The 21,182-nt window shown below is 41.2% G+C and overlaps 1 protein-coding gene across 4 annotated transcripts in view; it reads right to left on the bottom strand.

The window, feature by feature from the left end:
- ULK4 (unc-51 like kinase 4) overlaps positions 1-21,182 on the bottom strand; it is a 492,418-nt gene that overhangs the window by 213,736 nt on the left and 257,500 nt on the right. For all 4 annotated transcript variants that reach the window (XM_040246041.1, XM_040246038.1, XM_040246040.1 and 1 more), the window contains one exon: positions 17,790-17,895. In XM_040246041.1, the coding sequence (XP_040101975.1) occupies positions 17,790-17,895 (106 nt within the window). The remainder of the gene's footprint in view (positions 1-17,789; positions 17,896-21,182) is intronic.

Here is a 21,182-nt window from a genome sequence, read left to right as displayed (position 1 = left end):
AGCTACTATGGAAACATTATGGAGGTTCTTTAAAAAACTAAAAGCAGAATTACCATATCATCCAGCAATCCCACTCTTAGGCATGTATCCCATGTGTGTGCGCCTGGTCGTTCAGTTGTGTCTGACTCTTCTGTGACCCCATAGACTGTAGTCCACTGGCCCCTTTGTTCATAGAATTTTCCAGGCAAGATTACTGGACTGGGTTGCCATTTCCTCCTCCAGGGGATCTTCCTGACCCAGGGACTGAACCCATGTTTCTAGCATCTCCTGCACTGGCAGGCAGATTCTTCACCACTGCACCATCTGAGAAGCCCCAGTCATATATTCAGAGGAAACTCTAATTTGAACAGATACATGCACCCCAAAGTTCACACAACACTATTCACAACAGCCAAGACATGGGAGCAACCTAAACACCATCCACATATAAATGAATAAGGAGGCGGTATGTTACACACATACAGCACACACAGGTACATACATACAGACGAATACTACTCAGTCATTAAAAAAAGAATGCAATAACGTCATTTGCAGCAACATGACCTAGAGACTGTCATACTACGTTAAGTAAGTCAGGCAGAAAAAGATAAATATATCGCATCACTTATCTGTGGAATACGAAATATGATACAAATGAACTAAAGTTCAAAACAGAAACATTCACAGGCATAGAAAATGAACTTATGGTTAGCAGAGGAGAAAGGGGTAGGGGGATGAATTAGGAGTCTGGGATTGGAAGATGCAAGCTATTGTGTATAAAATAAAAAATGAGGGCCTACTGCATGGCACAAGAACATAGTCAATATCTTATAATGAACTATAATGGAAAAGAATACCAAAAAGTACATGTGTGTGTATATACTGGACTGGCCATTAGGTTCATTCGGGCTTTCCATATGCTGTATGGGAAAATCAAATGAACATTTTGGTCAACCCAATGTGTATAACAATCACTTTGCTGTACAACTGAAATTAATACAACATTGTAAATTAACTATACTTCCATTTTTTAAAAAGGGGGCTTTAAGATCATATTTGTGACTTTTTCAGTACACTGTATTATAACTTACTGGAGTGGGAAAGCTATGATTTAAAATGTCTGATGCTGCATTAGAATCTAGTAACTTATCTTGGGCTTCACTTTTCTTACTTTAATGATCTGCTTATATGGCCCCATGAGAGGGCTGCTCAGCTATTTTTAGTACTTATTTTCAAATACTTATGCTAAGTTTACTAATTATACATGACAAACCTGCATATATTATCATTTAATCCTCAAATCAAAGCTATGAAATTATCCTAAAGCTATGCCATTATCCTAAAGAGATCTCACCAAATAAACTGTAGACCTGGGATTCAAACCCAGCTATTTCAGCGACCACACCACGTTACTTTCTTCGACTCACATGCTAACTTCTTAACTTTCTCCCTAAATAATGGATTCATATCCTTCCTTTTTTCTTGGAAGATAACTTTAAAAGTCTTTCAGTAGCCCTATAACAATTCATACGAGGCTTAACTCATTCTGTGCTATTTCCCGACACTATTATCGATTCACACCTGCTATAATGTGTCCCTCCTTCCTATTTTTAACATGTTTTTAATCTGATCTTGCAAAGATCTTGTTAAATGTCTTTTTCTTTTCTTTCCTTGAAAAACTTTTCTGATAAGTGATCATACAGTTTGGATATCTCAAAGTATTTCAGATTAAGAAGCCTAAGTGAGCACTGGTCAGTAGACTCTTAGGAAGGGGAGTGAAGACATGCAGGCCAATCACTCTCAACGGAATACCAAAGAAGGAAAAGTGGACAGTTCGATCTATCCAACATATCATTCTTCATAGTTCAAGATTAAGGTAAGACAAAATAAAAGCAACGAGTAAAGAATCATTGCTTGTAAGTCTGTAGCTCCCCAAAATGGCTCTGCAGAGCTCAGATTACGTTCTCAGTCTCTGCCCATGCCTTTTATCATGCTTCAAAGGAACAGGATCTGCTCCTTGGAGATGAGTTCGCTGGATTCCAAAAGTGGAGAAGAAGTGGAGAAGAACTGATGAAAAAAAATCAGTGAGCAGCTCAAATTTTACCCACTTTGGCGGCCTAAGAAGACTCCAGCGAATACTGCCTTTATGGATATCAGGTTCTCCACACACACCCATGGAGGGAAGAGGCCTATGAAACCGCACTGCAGCAGAGCGCAGACAACACACGCGGTCCCGCTTCTTCTGGGTGGGACCGCGAGCAGGTGCAGAGGAGCAGAGCACTCACTCAGGACACGGAGCGTGAGCACCTCTCCGGGTGTCAGCGCACTTCTACTAAACTAGTACTCTGCCTCAGCGACTGCGCCGCAGTTACCGCGGTGAATGGGCAGGTTCCAGTGTCTGGGGGGCTCTATCCTAGCAGATGGCATGAACATTAACTAATTCTATAGCTCATGTTTTCATTAAAAGTGAAATGTGTGCAACAAAAGAGAATACGGGGTGTCCCGGAAGGTTTTCCGGAGGAAATGGTATTTGGACTGAGCCCTGACGGAAGGAAGAAGGGAAGAAGGCAAGAAGGCTGGGGAGCAGTGGGTGGGGCCGCACAGAGCGGAGAGCAGCACAGCGCCTGACCGACCAACTGGCGTGGCCACAGCTCAGACAGAAGAGGAGGCGGTGGCGCGAGAGGCGGCTGGCAAAGCAAGAGCTGTCTGTTACGGTCATGATTCCAGTCTTGCTCCCAGGAGCAGCAGAAAGCTCGCAGATCGAGTAATGTGGTAAGATTTGCCCCCTCAAATGATCATTCTGGCAGTCACTACGTGAAAAATAGATCAGAGGCTTGTCATCTTCTCCAAGATTCTCCTGTTCCCAAGGTTAGTCCTTCACAAATCATAAAACGATGCTCAATGTCCTTAACTTTGGCGGAATTGCCAATCAATACCGCGTGTGACATCACTTCACACCATTAGGATAGCCATAATTAAAAAGGACTCAAAACAACAGAGAATGGAAAGGGTATGGAGAAACTGGAATCCTCATAACATCGTTGGTGGAAATTGTCAATGGTGTAGCCACTCTGGAAAACAGTGTGATCGAGAAAATGGAAAGGGAAAAGGTGGAAGTGGTGACAGATATTATTTTCCTGGGCTGCAAAGTTACTGCAGACAGTGTCAGTAGCCATGACATTAGAAGACTCCTTGGAAGGAAAACTCTGACAATCCTGCTGCTGCTGCTGCTAAGTTGCTTCAGTCGTGCCCAACTCTGTGCGACCCCATAGATGGCAGCCCACCAGGCTCCCCCGTCCCTGGGATTCTCCAGGCAAGAACACTGGAGCGGGTTGACAATCCTAGACAGTCTATTAAAAAGCAGAGGCATCACTTTGCTGACAAATGTCTATACAGTCAAAGCTATGGTTTTTCTAGTGAAAAGTGAAGTCGCTCAGTGGTGTCCGACTCTTTGTGACCCCATGAACTGTAGCCTACCAGGCTCTGAGGAGCCTCTCAGTCCATGGAATTTTCCAGGCAAGAGTACTGGAGTGGGTTGCCATTTTATATAGTCAAAGCTATGGTTTTTCTAGTAGTCACGTACAAATAAGAGAGTTGGACCATAGAGAAGGCTGCATGCTGAAAAACTGATGCTTTCCAATTGGGGTGCTGGAGAAGACTCTTGAGAGTCCTTTGGACAGCAAGGAGATCGAACCAGTCAATTCTAAAGGCAATCAACTCTGAATATTCATTGGAAAGACTGATGCTGAAGCTCCAATACCTTGGTCACCTGATGCCAAGGGCCAACTCACTGGAAAAGACCCTGATGCTGGGAAAGATTGAGGCAAGAGGAGAAGGGGGCAACAGAGAATAAGATGGTTGGATGGCATCACCGACCCAATGGACATGAGTTTCAGCAAACTTTGGAAAAATAGTGGAGGACAGAGGAGCCTGGCATGTTGCAGTCCATGGGGTCACAAAGAATTGGACAGGACTTAGCAAATGAACAACAACAACATTACCTTACTGAACAATATCTTGTCAAATTTAGGCAATGCCCATTCTCTGTTCAGCTAAAGTTCAATATTTTTGACAGCATTTGTATCTTATATATTTCCACTATATTCATTTAAAAGGAGAACAATTTCTAAAAGTAATAGCTGAGTTAAACCTACTCATCGCATAAGAATTTACCTCAGATTCAAAACTTCACACAGATATGAAGCTAATAGGGGCAGTTTGTTAATGCAAAGTTTTAGGGATAACCAAGGTAGTGAGGAAATAAGAAAAGTTCAAATAAGACAAGAATACTGGAGTGGGTTGCCATGCCCTTCTCCAGGGCATCTTCCTGCCCCAGAGTAAGTAGGTAGCCAGTAATTACCAACCAGTTTCCTCATCTTCAGTTCAAACTGAACTGCAGTCCTGCCATGTTTCCAGATCGCTCTGGACAACAGTGACCCTGTGCTCCCTGAATGCACAGCCAGTTTACTGGTTTTTCCTCTCCGCTCAGTGTCTCCTCCGCTGTGGCTGGACTGGCCTCCCTGCTGTTCCTCTCCCAACAGGCAGGCTCCCACCCTGGATTCACACCCACTGTTCTCTCCAGCCACCTTTGCCCAGATATCTGCATGGCTGCTTCCTCACTTCCCTCCAGCTTTTACTTCACAGTGATGCCTTCCTTGGCTCCCCAGGATAAGATTTCAACCCTACCTCCATGCAGACACCTCTAGCCCCCCCTTTTTTCTTATTTCTTTTAAATTAGTGTTTATTAAATTAGTGTTGTGGGGGGGGGGAGGGGGGTTCATGTTTGGGAACGCATGTACACCTGTGGTGGATTCATGTCAATGTATGGCAAAACCAATACAGAATTGTAAAGTAAAATAAAAAATAAATAAATAAATAAATTTAAAAAATAATAAAAATAAATAAATTAATTAGTGTTTATTATCATGTGACATCTAACATTATCTAACATAAACTTTCTTGTTCATTGTTTTGGTTTGTGGTTTATTTTTTCCATCACAATGGAAGCACCAATGCAGGCAGAAATCGTGCCGGTTTTGTTCATTTTGTTCATTGTTCATTCCTCACACCAAGAACAAGGCCTGGTATATAAATATTTGTTGACAGACTGAATGAACCAGATAAGAGTGGGAAATCGTCTGTTTTGTAAATAAAATCTTAGAGACACAGTCATGCTCATCCCTTTATGTATTTATTCTCTATGGCAATTTTTGTGCTATAGGAGCAGAATTAAGTAAGATGTATGCATTTGTTATGATTTTTAGATTAAGCCCTTAGGGCAAATATTCCATTTTTTCTTCATGCATCTTCACACAACTATGAAGGCAGTAATCTCTTCTGAATATATTCATTTAAATTTAATTTTCAGTTTTTCTTGAGTTGAATCATAATTTAACAACTAAATTTTACAAATAGGTTGATGTGAAGACTTGAGAGCAGTTTTGGGAGAATTTGAGTTAGGTACTGTACAAGAGGGGCTGGAAAACCACGGTCAGGGGGTTGGCCACCTAAGTTTGTAAAGAAAACTTACGGACACAGGGCCATAACTGCTCACATCTGGGTTCTCTGCCCTGCTGCCTGCTATACTGGCAGTATTGAGCAGGAGCAGCAAAGATCACATGGCCTTACAAGCCTAAAATATTTACTATCTGGTCCTTTACACAAAAAGTTTGCCACCTTCGCCTCTTTAACATCATTCTGAACATTATCCTTAAACGTAAAAGAATCGAAGAGAGCTATTAAGCACACTGTCAAAGCCCAAACAATTCTCACAGTAATTTTCTGGTCTCTTGAGGAAACACCAACTTAGGCAGTTTTATAATATACCTAGCAAGAAATGAGTGTTTTGATTTCTGACACACCATAAACCCATGAGGACAAACGTAATTTCCCTCAACGGTCCTTTGGAGGTGCTACAGTTTTTTGGCTGCTGCAGTGTGTCATGGAAATCCATTATGCTGACAGCTCTGCTGCTAAGACTGAAGCTGGAATTAATATCCATTATCAAAAGGTCATTGAACAGGAATGAGCCGGCATCCAATTTTAAATGTTAATAACAGTAACATTTTTTCAAATATAAACAAAAGGTCTTACTTTGTTTTTTTAATTATTTCCCTAAACACTTCATTTAAAAATGAAAATGTTAAAGCAAAAAACCTGGATGATACAATGCAGCTACACACTGGTGACATGTCGACGACCCTACCACTCAGAGTCTGCATGCTTGTGGGATGCGCAGATGCTGTGTTGAGGTTCTCACCTGTACTACCTACCACACCTCATTGAGTCTAAGATGCCAGAGATCATAAGGAACCACATCATTTTACGTACCACTAACAAAGAAAAAATGCTGCCACTTACATGGCACACACTTTATCACTCAGAACTGCATCTTACACTCAATGCGAGTGCTCTGAGACATTTTGATATGGATTTTCTCATACATTGCCTTTATGACACACAAAAAGGGATGTCTAAGTACATTTAATTGGTTGAGTTTTTCTTAAAAGTTCTTCCCATTTGGAGACTGACTCCTCTTATTCGTCAACCTGGAATCATCCAGCATCTGTACTGTTTCTTAAGTTTTGCTCCATCAGAACATGGATGCAGGACAGCACTATGACGCATCTCTTCCGAGGTGTCTGGGTTCACTTACAGGACACTCGGACTCATCCCACAAGGTTCAACACACACATGCCAGCAGCAGAAACTACACTAGGACTGCCATCTGGATAGCAGTGTTGATATACTGATTTCAGAGAGATTAAAAGGTGAGGCAGGAAAACGTATGCTTTAGAATTCATCCCTCCACTAACTGCTAGTGTGTGGTCCGACAATGAAATTCAGTCAAACACTCGCCTAACACAGCACCATACTGAAGCACCTAAAGGCAGGGACAATCATTTCCACTTCATCTGCACTACAGCTCACTTATAACAGAATGATTTTCAAAGTATTAATGTTACAAGTAATTGTAATGTTTGGAATAGGGAATTTAATTCTGTATGAAATGTAATGAATATATACACCGACGACTGAGCCAGAATTGATCCAAAATAAAAACTAACAAGACTTTATTCAGACCAGCCACAAACGTTCAAGCCCATACGGTGGCAGATCATTAGTGACGCCTCATGTGGCCACACCCCACTGAATCTTAACACACTCTGGGCTGGCAAGCACTCAACAGATCTCTTACCCAACTTTGGAAAAAGCAGCCACAAATTGAGTAGCCAAGAAGTCTGTATAGCAACAGAGTATAATGAAAAGACAGACCTGGTGTATCTCTGGAGAATGGAAACAGCCTTTCTGCAGTCACATGCCTCTCCTTCCCACTAACCACTAGCAAGGGCCAGGAAAGTGATCCCAGCCTCAGTGTACCCCTGGAACCCCACACTTACCCGCTTCCTCATCCCACCACACTTGCAGCCTAACCACCTTTCTTAAGACTGCCTGGACTCCTGATGATTTTGTTCTAGCAGGCAGTAAACTTCCTTGTGAATCTTTTGACCTTTTGAGTCTTTGTTAGGACAGGACTGTAGTTTAATTCATAGCCCAAAGAATTAGTCCAGGGCTTCCCAGGTGGTGCTAGTGGTAAAGAACCCGCCTGCCAATGCAGGAGACATAGAGACACGGGTTCAATCTCAGGGTCAGGAAGATCCCCTGGAGCAGGAAATGGCAACCCACTCCTGAAAAAAATCCCACAGACAGGAGCGTGGCAGACCACAGTTCATGGGGTTGCAGAGAGCTGGACACAACTGAAGTGACTTAGCATAGGATGCACAGGACAAGGCTGAAATGCCATGGAAGGTCTAGACTAGCATCTGGTTTCAGGCTGATGTAACTTTACTTAGGTCTGCAGTAAGGTACTATCCAGTAGCTAGGCTGGAATTCTTACATCCCCCATGAGCATAATCTCTGCGGTATCAATCCAGCTGTCACCCTTATGGCATCTGCTCTGTCCTCTTTCTAGGCCTAACAGAATCCTGTTCTGCGCATGTCCACTGCAGCCCAGCCCTCACAAAGGACTTGTGTGAAACCTCATGTAGACTTCTGGGCCTGGTCCCTCTTTGCATCTTCTCTTATACTCTGCCCTGTGAACCTTCACTAGTTCTCATTCCTGAACACTGAACTCTTTCTCCCTAACTCAGCAAGACCTTGGTATTCTTCTTGGACCCTGCTTCCATAAACAGACAAAAAACAAGCAAAGAGAACAAAAACAAAGAGTGTTACAAGGTTCACCTCATGTTTTCCTTCTCAAGGCTCAGAACCCAATGTTGCCTGTTTTCTAGTGACTGAAAACAAACTGCTTCACATGTTTTGTTGAATTTTCCTGTTGTTTTGGTGGGAGGGCATGTTAGTATCAGTTACTGTCAAGAAAGAAATCCTATATGCACTTTCCCAATTCTACATATTAAATCCTGAAAATTGGCCATATATTCAGTCAGTTCAGTCGCTCAGTCGTGTCCGACTCTTTGAGACCCCATGAATCACAGCACGCCAGGCCTCCCTGTCCATCACCATCTCCCGGAGTTCACTCAGGCTCACGTCCACTGAGTCTGTGATGCCATCCAGCCATCTCATCCCCTGTCGTCCCCTTCACCTCCTGCCCCCAATCCCTCCCAGCATCAGAGTCTTTTCCAATGAGTCAACTGTTCACATGAGGTGGCCAAAGTACTGGAGTTTCAGCTTCAGCATCATTCCTTCCAAAGAAATCCCAGGGCTGATCTCCTTCAGAATGGACTGGTTGGATCTCCTTGCAGGCCAAGGGACTCTCAAGAGTCTTCTCCAACACCACAGTTCAAAAGCATCAATTCTTCAGCGCTCAGCCTTCTTCACAGTCCAACTCTCACATCCATACATGACCCCTGGAAAAACCATAGCCTTGACTAGACGGACCTTAGTTGGCAAAGTAATGTCTCTGCTTTTGAATATGCTATCTAGGTTGGTCATCACTTTTCTTCCCAGGAGTAAGCATCTTTTAATTTCATGGCTGCAGTCACCATCTGCAGTAATTGTGGAGCCCCCCAAAATAAAGTCTGACACTGTTTCCACTGTTTCCCCATCTATTTCCCATGAAGTGATGGGACCGGATGCCATGATCTTCGTTTTCTGAATGTTGAGCTTTAAGCCAGCGTTTTCGCTCTCCTCTTTCACTTTCATCAAGAGGCTTTTTAGCTCCTCTTCACTTTCTGCCATAAGGGTGGTGTCATCTGCATATCTGAGGTTATTGATATTTCTCCCGGCAATCTTGATTCCAGCTTGTGCTTCTTCCAGTCCAGCGTTTCTCATGATGTACTCTGCATAGAAGTTAAATAAGCAGGGTGACAATATACAGCCTTGACGTACTCCTTTTCCTATTTGGAACCAGTCTGTTGTTCCATGTCCAGTTCTAACTGTTGCTTCCTGACCTGCATACAGATTTCTCAAGAGGCAGGTCAGGTGGTCTGGTATTCCCATCTCTTTCAGAATTTTCCACAGTTTATTGTGATCCACACAGTCAAAGGCTTTGGCATAGTCAATAAAGTAGAAATAGGTGTTTTTCTGGAACTCTCTTGCTTTTTTGATGATCCAGCGGCTGTTGGCAATTTGATCTCTGGTTCCTCTGCCTTTTCTAAAACCAGCTTGAACATCAGGGAGTTCAAGTTTCACGTATTGCTGAAGCCTGGCTTGGAGAATTTTGAGCATTACTTTACTAGCGTGTGAGATGACTGCAATTGTGCGGTAGTTTGAGCATTCTTTGGCATTGCCTTTCTTTGGAATTGGAATGAAAACTGACCTTTTCCAGTCCTGTGGCCACTGCTGAGTTTTCTAAACTTGCTGGCATATTGAGTGTAGCACTTTCACAGCATCATCTTTCAGGATTTGAAACAGCTCAACTGGAATTCCATCACCTCCACTATCTTTGTTCATAGTGATGCTTTCTAAGGCCCACTTGATTTCACATTCCAAAATGTCTGGCTCTAGATTAGTGATCACATCATCATGATTATCTGGGTTGTGAAGATCTTTTTTGTACAGTTCTTCTGTGTATTCTTGCCACCTCTTAATATCTTCTGCTTCTGTTAGGTCCATATCATTTCTGTCCTTTATTGAGCCCATCTTTGCATAAAATGTTCCCTTGGTATCTCTAATTTTCTTAAAGAGATCTCTAGTCTTTCCCATTCTATTCTTTTCCTCTATTTCTTTCCATTGATTGCTGAGGAAGGCTTTCTTATCTCTTCTTGCTATTCTTTGGAACTCTGCATTCAGATGCTTATATCTTTCCTTTTCTTCTTTGCTTTTCGCCTCTCTTCTCTTCACAGCTATTTGTAAGGCCTCCCCAGACAGCCATTTTGCTTTTTTGCATTTCTTTTCCATGAGGCTGGTCTTGATCCCTGTCTCCTGTACAATGTCATGAACCTCATTCCATAGTTCATCAGGCACTCTATTTATCAGATCTAGGCCCTTATCTATTTCTCACTTCCACTGTATAATCATAAGGGATTTGATTGAGGTCATACCTGAATGGTCTAGAGGTTTTCCCTATTTTCTTCAATTTGAGTCTGAATTTGGTAATAAGGGGTTCATGATCTGAGCCACAGTCAGCTCCTGGTCTTGTTTTTGTTGACTGTATAGAGCTTCTCCATCTTTGGCTGCAAAGAATATAATCAATCTGATTTCGGTGTTGACCATGTGGTGATGTCCATGTGTAGAGTCTTCTCTTGTGTTGTTGGAAGAGGGTGTTTGCTATGACCAGTGCATTTTCTTGGCAAAACTCTATTAGTCTTTGCCCTGCTTCATTCCGCATTCCAAGGCCAAATTTGCCTGTTACTCCAGGTGTTTCTTAACTTCCTACTTTTGCATTCCAATCCCTTATAATGAAAAGGACATCTTTTTTGGGTGTTATTTCTAAAGGGCCAGGAGGAGTCACCCCGCGTCCGCGGTCAGGGGCAGCAGCCGAGAGAAGCTACCCCGCGTCTGAGGCCAGTGGCAGCCGGGAGGAGACACCCCACGTCAGAGGTCAGGGGTGGCCAGGAGAAGCCACCTCGTGCCCAAGGCCAGGGGCGGTGACCCTGAGGAGCCACCCCGAGCCCAAGGCCAGGGGCGGCAGCTGGGAGGAACCACCCACGCCCGAGGCCAGGGCCAGTGGCCGAGAGGAGCAACCTGAGGAGCGGTGGCTGAGCAGGCACAGGAGGGCCTAGAGGAACTATCCCATGTTGAAGGTCAGGAACAGCGGCATTAAGGATATACCCCTCCTCCAAGGTAAGGAGCAGCGGCTATGCTTTGCTGGAGCAGCTGTGAAGAGATACCCCACACCCAAGGTAAGAGAAACCCAAGTAAGATGGTAGGTGTTGCAAGAGGGCATTAGAGGGCAGACACACTGAAATCATACTCACAGAAAACTAGTCAATCTAATCACACTAGGACCACAGCCTTGTCTAACTCAATGAAACCAAGCCATGCCTGCAGGGCAACGCAAGACGGGTGGGTCATGGTGGAGAGATCTGACAGAATGTGGTCCACTGGAGAAGAGAATGGCAAGCCACTTCAGTATTCTTGCCTTGAGAACCCCATGAACAGTATGAAAAGGCAAAAATGATAGGATACTGAAAGAGGTACTCCCCAGGTCATTAGGTACCCAGTATGCTACTGGAGATCAGTGGAGAAGTAACTCCAGAAAGAATGAAGGGATGGAGCCAAAACAAAAACAATACCCAGCTGTGGATGTGACTGGTGATAGAAGCAAGATCTGATGCTGTAAAGAGCAATATTGCATAGGAACCTGGAATGTCAGGTCCATGAATCAAGGCAAATTGGAAGTGGTCAAACAAGAGATGGCAAGGGTGAACGTCGACATTCTAGGAATCAGCAAACTAAAATGGACTGGAATGGGTGAATTTAACTTAGATGACCATTATATCTACTGCTGCAGGCAGGAATCCCTCAGAAGAAATGGAGTAGCCATCATGGTCAACAAAAGAGTCCAAAATGCAGACTTGGATGCAATCTCAAAAAGGACAGAATGATCTCTGTTCGTCTCCAAGGCAAACCATTCAATATCACAGTAATCCAAGTCTATGCCCCAACCAGTAATGGTGAAGAAGCTGAAGTTGAACGGTTTTATGAAGACCTACAAGACCTTTTAGACCATATATTAGCTACAAGAAAACCTTAATAAATTCTAAAAAGATAAAATAGTACTGCTGAAACTTGCTGACCATACTGCAATAAAACTAGAAAGAACTAAATTAATAAAACAAAATACGCCCTCACTGTTAAACAATTATTGGCTTGATGAAGGAATGTAAACCAAAACTGAAATATATGTAGAAAACAAAAAGGATGGACACACTACAGATCAGAATCCAATACTGGAAGAAAATTCATAGCTTTAAATATTTTAGTGATTAAATAAAAAGGAGATAAATGAGTTAAGCATCTTATTCAAAAAGACAGAAAAAGAATGAAAAAAACAACTTCATTCACAAGGAGTGAATCAGTAGATAAAAGAAGAATTTGTTTTTTTAAACTAGGACTAATATGCAAATTTCCAAACTGGCCTAAAAATTATATGCACATTTGTATATGTACACATTTGTATTATGCACACATAATAGTCCATTATCTTAACTAATCAATAAAATTACAAAAGTGCAAATACATATATAATATATATATTTTTGGAGTATATGTATTATATATAAATATATATATAATATATGTATTTAAATACACATATAAAAATATATAAAAAATGGAAGCAGGAAGTTAACTTCTGAAACCTAAGAAAACAAAAGAATTATGAGAAGCTATTCTGTCTCCAAGTCTATAGATTTGAAAGTGTGTGTGAAATGAAGACCTTCTAGGAAAATACAATATCCTATAACTGACTCTATAAAAGATGGGAAATGAAAAAAGATTTATTATCACTGTAGAAATACAGAACGGTGTCAAAGAGCTATCACAGCTATCGTACCTTCAAGAAAGAGAACCAGCCATATGGCTTCACAAGGGAATTCTATCAAACTTTTAAAAGTAATATCCAAGATATCTAAACTGTTCCAAAGCCCAAGGAAGAAAGAAAACTTCCTTAAAAAGAAAAAGAAGCAATATAGCAATAACACCAGAATCCAGCAAAAAAGAAAGAAACAAGAAACAAAACTATAGATCAATCACACTTATCAACAGCAATGGAAAATCTTGAATAAAAGATTAACAAAAACCTGAAGCACTACAATTAAAGAATATTATATCACAATTAACTGTGCTTACTGATACAAACACTAGGGTGGCTGCATATTAGATACTCTTATTAAATATAATCCATGACATGAATAGATCCAAGGAAAAATCATTTAATCAACTGATCATTTCCAGAGGGGTCAAAAGTCATCATTATTTATTTATTATTATTTATTCTTAATTGCAAAAGATAAAATGTAAACATTTCCTTAACCAGAAAAAAGATTCTGAGGCAATACCAAGATATCCTCTATATTATTCTCTTTGAATCTTGTAATTGGACTAGAGAGAAAAAGTAGAACTATAAAAATTAAAGACTGTTTCTATTTGCATTCATTATTATTACATAACCAGAAAGTAAAGAGAATCATGTAGGCCATAACTATGGAAAGTAATAAGAGAATAAACCTAGGGACAAAGTTAATAAACAGAAATAAAAACTTTCAAACACATACTTAAAAAAATAATTGAGAACTATACTTGTAGAAAATTCCTTATTTCTGATAGCAAGTAAAAAAGGATAAAATAACTGGGCAGAGATAAACAGGAAGAAATACATATGGCCTATATAAAGAAAACTATAAAGAAAGTAAGTCAAATAAACGGGAAAACATAATATGCTCTTAGATCCAGAGACAAGTAATCTCCTGTGCCCTGATGGAAGTATAAACTGTCAGGCTGCTTACAATAACCTGTCACTACCCATGCAAATTACAAACATATATACCCCTTGAGAAGGAAATAGCAACCCACTCCAGTGTTCTTGCCTGGAGAATCCCAGGGACGGGGGCACCTGGTGGGCGGCCGTCTATGGGTTTGCGCAGAGTCGAACACGAGTGAAGCGACTTAGCAGCAGCAGAAACCCCTTGATCTAGTGATTCTACCCCCGGAATTTACTCTGTAGATAGTCCTGCTCCCATGTGAAGGAATGTGTGCTTAAGGTTATACATTACAGAACTGTCTGCAAAAGCAAAAGATTGGAAATTACCCATATCCATTAGATTACTGGTGGAAACAGTGGCTGACTTTATTTTTCTGGGCTCCAAAATCACTGCAGATGGTGACTGCAGCCATGAAATTAAAAGACAGTTGTTCCTTGGAAGAAAAGCTATGACCAACGTAGACAGCATATTAGAAGGCAGAGACATTACTTTGTCAACAAAGGTCCGTCTAGTCAAGGCTATGGTTTTCCCAGTGGTCATGTATGGATGTGAGAGTTGGACTATAAAGAAAGCTGAGAGCAGAAGAATTGATGTTTTTGAACTGTGGTGTTGGAGAAGACTCTTGAGAGTCCCTTGGACCGAAAAGAGATCCAATCAGTCCATCCTAAAGGAGATCAGTCCTGGGTGTTCACTGGAAGGACTGATGCTGAAGCTGAAACTCCAATGCTTTGGCCACCTGATGTGAAGAAATGACTCACTGAAAAAGAGCCTGATGCTGGGAAAGATTGAAAGAGGGAGGAGAAGGGGACAACAGAGGATGATATCATTGGATGGCATCACCGACTCAATGGACATAGGTTTGGGTACACTCCAGGAGTTGGTGATGGACAGGGAGGCCTGGCGTGCTGCAGTTCAAGGGGTCACAAAGAGTCAGACATGACTGAGGAACTGAACAGAACCCATAAAACAGAATAGGATGCTGCTGTATAAAAGGATAAATGTTTCAGTGTACTAAAATCCCTCAACTCTTGGCAATATTTATTATCGTTGAAAATGCACATTCTTCTTAAGGGAGAAAAAAAAACATTTCCAACATTTAGGTATAGTGACCAACAGAAATACAACTCTAAATGTTGTGGGGGGGGTGGGAACAGAACCGTGACTTAAAGATTTTATCCACTGATCTTGGATTTTTTTTATTCACTGATCCTATCCAAGTCTTATTTTCATGAACATTCAAATGAGAGATTTTATTAATATAAAACTAATAAACACTGTGTTTAAGATGTAACAATATTACCAACTTGATCCATAGATTCAATGCTACTGCTGCTAAGTCACTTCAGTCGTGTCTGACTCTGTGCGACCCCATAGACAGCAGCCCACCAGGCTCCCCAGTCCCTGGGGTTCTCCAGGCAAGAACACTAGAGTGGGTTGCCATTTCCTTCTCCAATGCATGAAAGTGAAACTGAAGTCACTCAGTCGTGTCCAACTCTTCGAAACCCCATGGACTGCAGCCCACCAGGCTCCTCCATCCACAGGATTCTCCAGCCAAGAGTACTGGAGTAGGGCGCCATTGCCTTCTCCAAGATTCAATGCAATCCCAATCAAAGTCCAAGCAAGTTATTTTATGAGTATCAACAAGCTGATTCTAACGTTTATATTAAGGAGAAAAACCAAAGTGAAGGACTGATACTACCTGACTTCAAGACTTACCTTAAAGCTACAGTCATCAAGACAGTGGGTACTGGTGAAAGTATAAAGCAAACAGGTCAATGGAAGAGAATAGAGAGCCCAGTAACAGACTTGGATAAATACAGTTAAATGACCTTTGACAAAGGAGCAAAGGCAACACAATGGAGCGAAGACAGTCTCCCCAACAAACAGTGCTGGAACAGCAACATACCAAAAAAAAAAAAAAAATCTACCTTATACCCTTCACAAAAAGTAAGTCACAATGGATCACAGGCCTAATTGTAAAAATTCAAAACTACAAAACTCCTAGACAATAATGTAGGAGAAAACCTAGATGACATTGGGTATGGTGACGACTTTTGAGATAACAACACCACAAACACGATCCATAAAAAAAACAATTGATAAACTGGACTTTTGAGATAATAACACCATGGACACGATCCATTAAAAAAAATGGATAAACTGGATAAAACTAAAACTGTGGCTTTCCAAAAGAATTAAAACACAAGTCACAGATTGGGAGAAAATATTTGAAAAAGACACATCTGATAAAGGACTTTATCTAATACATGCAAAGAACTCTTGAAACCCAAGAGCAAGAAGAAAAAATAATCCAATTAAAAATTAAGTTAAAGATCTTAGCAGAGACCACCACCAGAGAAGATATACAAATGGGAAACAAGAATATAAGAAAATGCTTCACATCGTATACCATCAAGGAAAGGGAAATTAAAACAAGGACCTACCATGACACAGAACATCCGAAATCCAGAACACTAACAACACCCAATGCTGGCAAGGGTATTGAGGAACAGAAACGCTCATTTACTTTGGGAATGCACAATGGTATAGCCACATTGGAAGGCAGTTTGGCATCCCTTAGAAAATGAAATAATTAGCACTCCTTGGTATTTACCTAAAGGAGTTTAAAACTTACGTCCACACAAAAATCTTAATACATATATTTATAGCAGCTTTATTCATAATTGCTGAAATCTAGAAGCAACCAAAATGTCCTTCATTAGGTGAATGGATTAACAAACTGCAGTACCTCTAGACAACAGAGAATTTTATTCATACTAAAATGAAATGAGCCATCAAACCATGGAAACACATGGAAGAACCTTAAATAAATATTACTAAGTGAAAGAAGCCAATCTGAAAAGGTGACATATTATATGATTCTAACTTTATGATGTTCTGGAAGGGGCAAAACTATGTAGACGGTAAAAAGATTAGTGGTTGCAGAAGGCAGTGGGGATGAACAGGTAGAGCACAGAGGACTGTTAAGGCAATGAAAATGCACTGTACCATATAATACCGATGGATATATGTCATTATGCATGCATGCTCAGGCACTTCAGCTGCATCTGACTCTTCCTGTGTCCATGGGATTTTCCTGGCAAGAATACTAGAGTGGGTTGCTATGCCCCCATTCAGGAGACGTTCCTGACCAAGGGACTGAACCTGTGTCTCCTGCATCCCCTGCATTGCAGGCGAGTACCTTATTGTTGAGTCACTGGGGAAACCCCAAATGTCATTATAAATTTGTCCAAACACAGAGAAAATACAACATCAAGAGTGAGCCTGAATGTAAACTATGAACTCTGGGTGATTATGATATTAGTGTGCATTTATCTTTGGCAAAAAAAAAAAAATACCACTTTGGTGAGTGATATTGATAATGGGGTATGCTCTGCATGTGTGGGGACAGGGGTTATATGGGAAATTTCTGTACTGCCCTCCCAATTTGGTTTTAAACCTAAAACAAATAAAAAAAATTGAACTCTTCAATTGAGCTCTTTAAAAACTTTTAAAAGTTTTTCATTTCAGTATTAGATATGCATAAGATGTAAAGTAAAGCCACCCTCAACTCATCCAGTCTCATTTTCCAAGGTGATTTTGACCATATATGTTTTTATTTTGATTGGCAGCAAAAAGTCTACATAGGATGCTTACATTTCCATTTCTTGATCGATCATCTGTGGATGCCTATTGATTTTGTGCCATGAATGAGAATGAATTAACTCTGAGGCACTATCACAATCCAGCCAGACTTCCCATTTGTGCTGGTAATGTTATCATTATTTGTAGACCTTTAAGCATCTATTTTGATTGATCAACTCTAAGTAGTACTTGTTAACTGTCTACTATGTGAGATGAAGAAACTTACAAATAGGCAAAATTCAACATAATCAAAGATGAATTCTAAGAAGCATTTACCTTGTTCATAAAGTAGCTTCATATTCGAACCTTTGCAGGCGACCAGATTGTTGAGCAATGCAACCACACTTTGCATGGTGTTACCCAGAATGTTCTCCCGATGTTCCTGCAACAGAGTACCATTTTCATCATAACTGTACAGAAACAGAGTAACATCATTACATCATAAAAAAGACAAATGGTCCCATGGCCGACCTCCCTTCATTCTTTGCACAAGGCTGGGCGATTATCTTTTTCCACTCGAATGGGGCACAGTTTGCTCCGTGTTAAGGTCCCATTGGTGAGTCAGGTGAGCTGGGAGGCAGTGTGAACCACTCAGGGCACAGCATGGTTGCGTGCTATCCCCTGCCCACGCACTGAGGGACAACACTCTGCCCTCGGGGCCTCTGAAGGGCAACTAAGGGGTCAGAGTGACTAGAGATCTAGTACATGGAACTTATGAAACCACACCTGAAAGTAACTTTGAGATCACAAAAGAAAAACTTCTTAAAGAAACATTTCTGCAGCTTTGAGAGTCGACTGTTATGCTGTTTTCCTTCCTCACTCTTACACCTGGCTGGTGACGTTGAATATGACTTACTGCAGCACTGCTTCAGAGTAATGAACTATACAGGGACCTGAAAGAGTGAACTCTGCTTTCCCTAACGCTTCACATCGCATAGCAGGGAGTAACTTTGGTCCAATTTCTCACTGACAAGACACAAAAGATAACTTCTTTCTAACTTTTTAAGGGATCCCAAAGATTTTCTTTTCAAATACTTTTAGAGTCACAGCAGAGTTGTAAAGACAGCATACAGAGTCTCTATACACCCTTCACCCAGCTTCCCGTTAGCATCTTATCCAACCAACGTGCATCGATCAAAACTAAGGTACCACTGGTACAGTGCTAATAACAAAACTAAAGACTACTCAAATGTCACATTTTCTGCTAACATCCTTTTCTGTTCCAGGATCCAGTCCAGGATCCCATGTTGCATTGAGAATTAAGTCTTTTTTACAACTTTTATTTACAAAGTGCCCACTGTTTTAGGTACTTGGCTTATATCAGTGAATAAAAGAGACCAAAATTTTTTTTTTTTCCCAAAAAAGCAGCCCCACCCTTGTGGAATTTACATGCAGCAGTGGAGGACGACAATAAATACATTCTGTGTTAAAGGATGAAACACACCGCGAGAGGAGACAGGACAGGGGACAGCGGTTTGGGGGTGCTGTAGGGGAAGGTTACAACTTTAAACAAAGTAAGGCATACCTCCTTCAGAAGACTGCATCTGACCACGTCTGGACTGGTACTTTTATTATACTGCCAGGTTCTATTTGCTTGTTTGTTTTGGAATAGTCACATCAATGGTCATGCAGCCTGGCACTTTGCATGATGTACTCTGCATATAAGTTAAATAAGCAGAATGACAATATACAGCCTTGACATACTCCTTTTCTAATCTGGAACCAGTCTGTGGTTCCATGTCCAGTTCTAACTGTTGCTTCTTGACCTGCATACAGATTTCTCAGGAGGCAGGTAAGGTAGTCTGGTATTCCCATCTCTTTTAAGAATTTTCCATGGTTTGCTGTGATACACACAGTCAAAGGCTTTGGCATAGTTAATAAAGCAGAAGTAGATGTTTTTCTGGAACTCTCTTGCTTTTTCGATGGTCCAGCGGATGTTGGCAAGTTGATCTCTGGTTCCTCTGCCTTTTTTGAATCCAGCTTGAACATATGGGAAGTTCATGGTTCATGTACTGTTGAAACCTGGCTTGGAGAATTTTGAGCATTACTTTGCTAGCCTGTGAGATGAGTGCAATTGTGTGGTAGTTTGAACATTCTCTGGCATTGCCTTTCTTTGGGATTGGAATGAAAACTGACCTTTTCTGCTCCTGAAAACTCCACTGCTGAGTTTTCCAAATTTGCTGGCATATTGAGCACAGCACTTTCACAGCATCATCTTTAGGATCTGAAATAGCTCAACTGGAATTCCATCACCTCCACTAGCTTTGTTTATAGTGATGCTTTCTAAGGCCCACTTGACTTCACATTCCAGGATGTCTGGCTCTATGTGAATGATCATCACACCGTGATTATCTGGGTCATGAAGATCTTTTTTGTACAGTTCTTCTGTGTATTCTTGCCACCTCTTCCTAATATCTTCTGCTTCTGTTAGGTCCAGACCATTTCTGTCCTTTATTGTGCTCATCTTTGCATGAAATGTTCCCTTGGTATCTCTAATTTTCTTGAAGAGATCTCTAGTCTTTCCCACTCTATTGTTTTCCTCTATTTCTTTGCATTGCTCGCTGAGGAAGGCTTTCTCATCTCATTGCTATTCTTTGGAACTCTGCATTCAAATGGGTGCACCTTTCCTTTCCTCCTTTGCCTGTAGCGCCTCTTCTTTTCTCAGCTATTTGTAAAGCCTCATCAAACAACCATTTTGCCTTTTTGCATCTCTTTTTCTTGGGGATGGTCTTGATTCCTGCCTCCTGTACAATGCCACGAAGCTCCATCCATAGTTATTCAGACACTCTATCAGATCTAATCCCCTGAATCTCTTTGTCACTTCCACTGTATAATTGTAAGGGATTTGATTTAGGTCATATCTGAATGGTCTAGTGGTTTTTCCTACTTTCTTCAATTTAAGTCTGAATTTGGCAATAAGGCATTCATGATCTGCGCCACAGTCAGCTCCTGGTCTTGTTTTTGCTGACTGTATAGAGCTTCTCCATCTTTGGCTGCAAAGACTATAATCAGTCTGATTTCGGTTTTGACCATCAGGTCATTAATAACCTCAGATACGCAGATGACACCATCCTTATGGCAGAAAGTGAAGAAGAACTAAAGAGCCTCTTGATGAAAGTGAAAAGACGAGAGTGTTGGCTTAAAACTCAACATTCAGAAAACTAAGATCATGGCATCCAGTCCCATCACTTCATGGCAAATAGAAGGGGAAACAATGGAAACAGCGAGAGACTTTATTTTCTCGGGTTCCAAAATCACTGCAGATGGTGACTGCAGCCATGAAATTAAAAGACGTTGCTTCTTAGAAGAAAAGCTATGACCACCCTAGACAGCATATTAAAAAGTAGAGACATTACTTTACCAACAAAGGTCCATCTAGTCAAGGCTATGGTTTTTCCAGTGGTCATGTACGGATGTGAGAGTTGGATCATAAAGAAAGCTGAGCAACAAAGAATTGATGCTTTTGAACTGTGGTGTCGGAGAAGACTCTTGACAGTTCCTTGGACTGCAAGGAGATCAAACCAATCCATCCTAAAGGATATCAGTCCTGAATATTCATTGGAAGGACTGATGCTGAAGCTGAAACTCCAGTACTTTGACCACCTGATGCAAAGAACCAACTCACTGGAAAAGATCCTTATGCTGGGAAAGACTGAAATCGGGAGGAGA

This window comes from Oryx dammah, unplaced genomic scaffold (assembly GCF_014754425.2).
Source record: "Oryx dammah isolate SB20612 unplaced genomic scaffold, SCBI_Odam_1.1 HiC_scaffold_9, whole genome shotgun sequence".
Taxonomy (NCBI): Eukaryota; Metazoa; Chordata; class Mammalia; order Artiodactyla; family Bovidae; genus Oryx; species Oryx dammah.
Note: the sequence above shows the minus strand (reverse complement) of the source record. Positions and strands in the feature narration are given on the sequence as shown.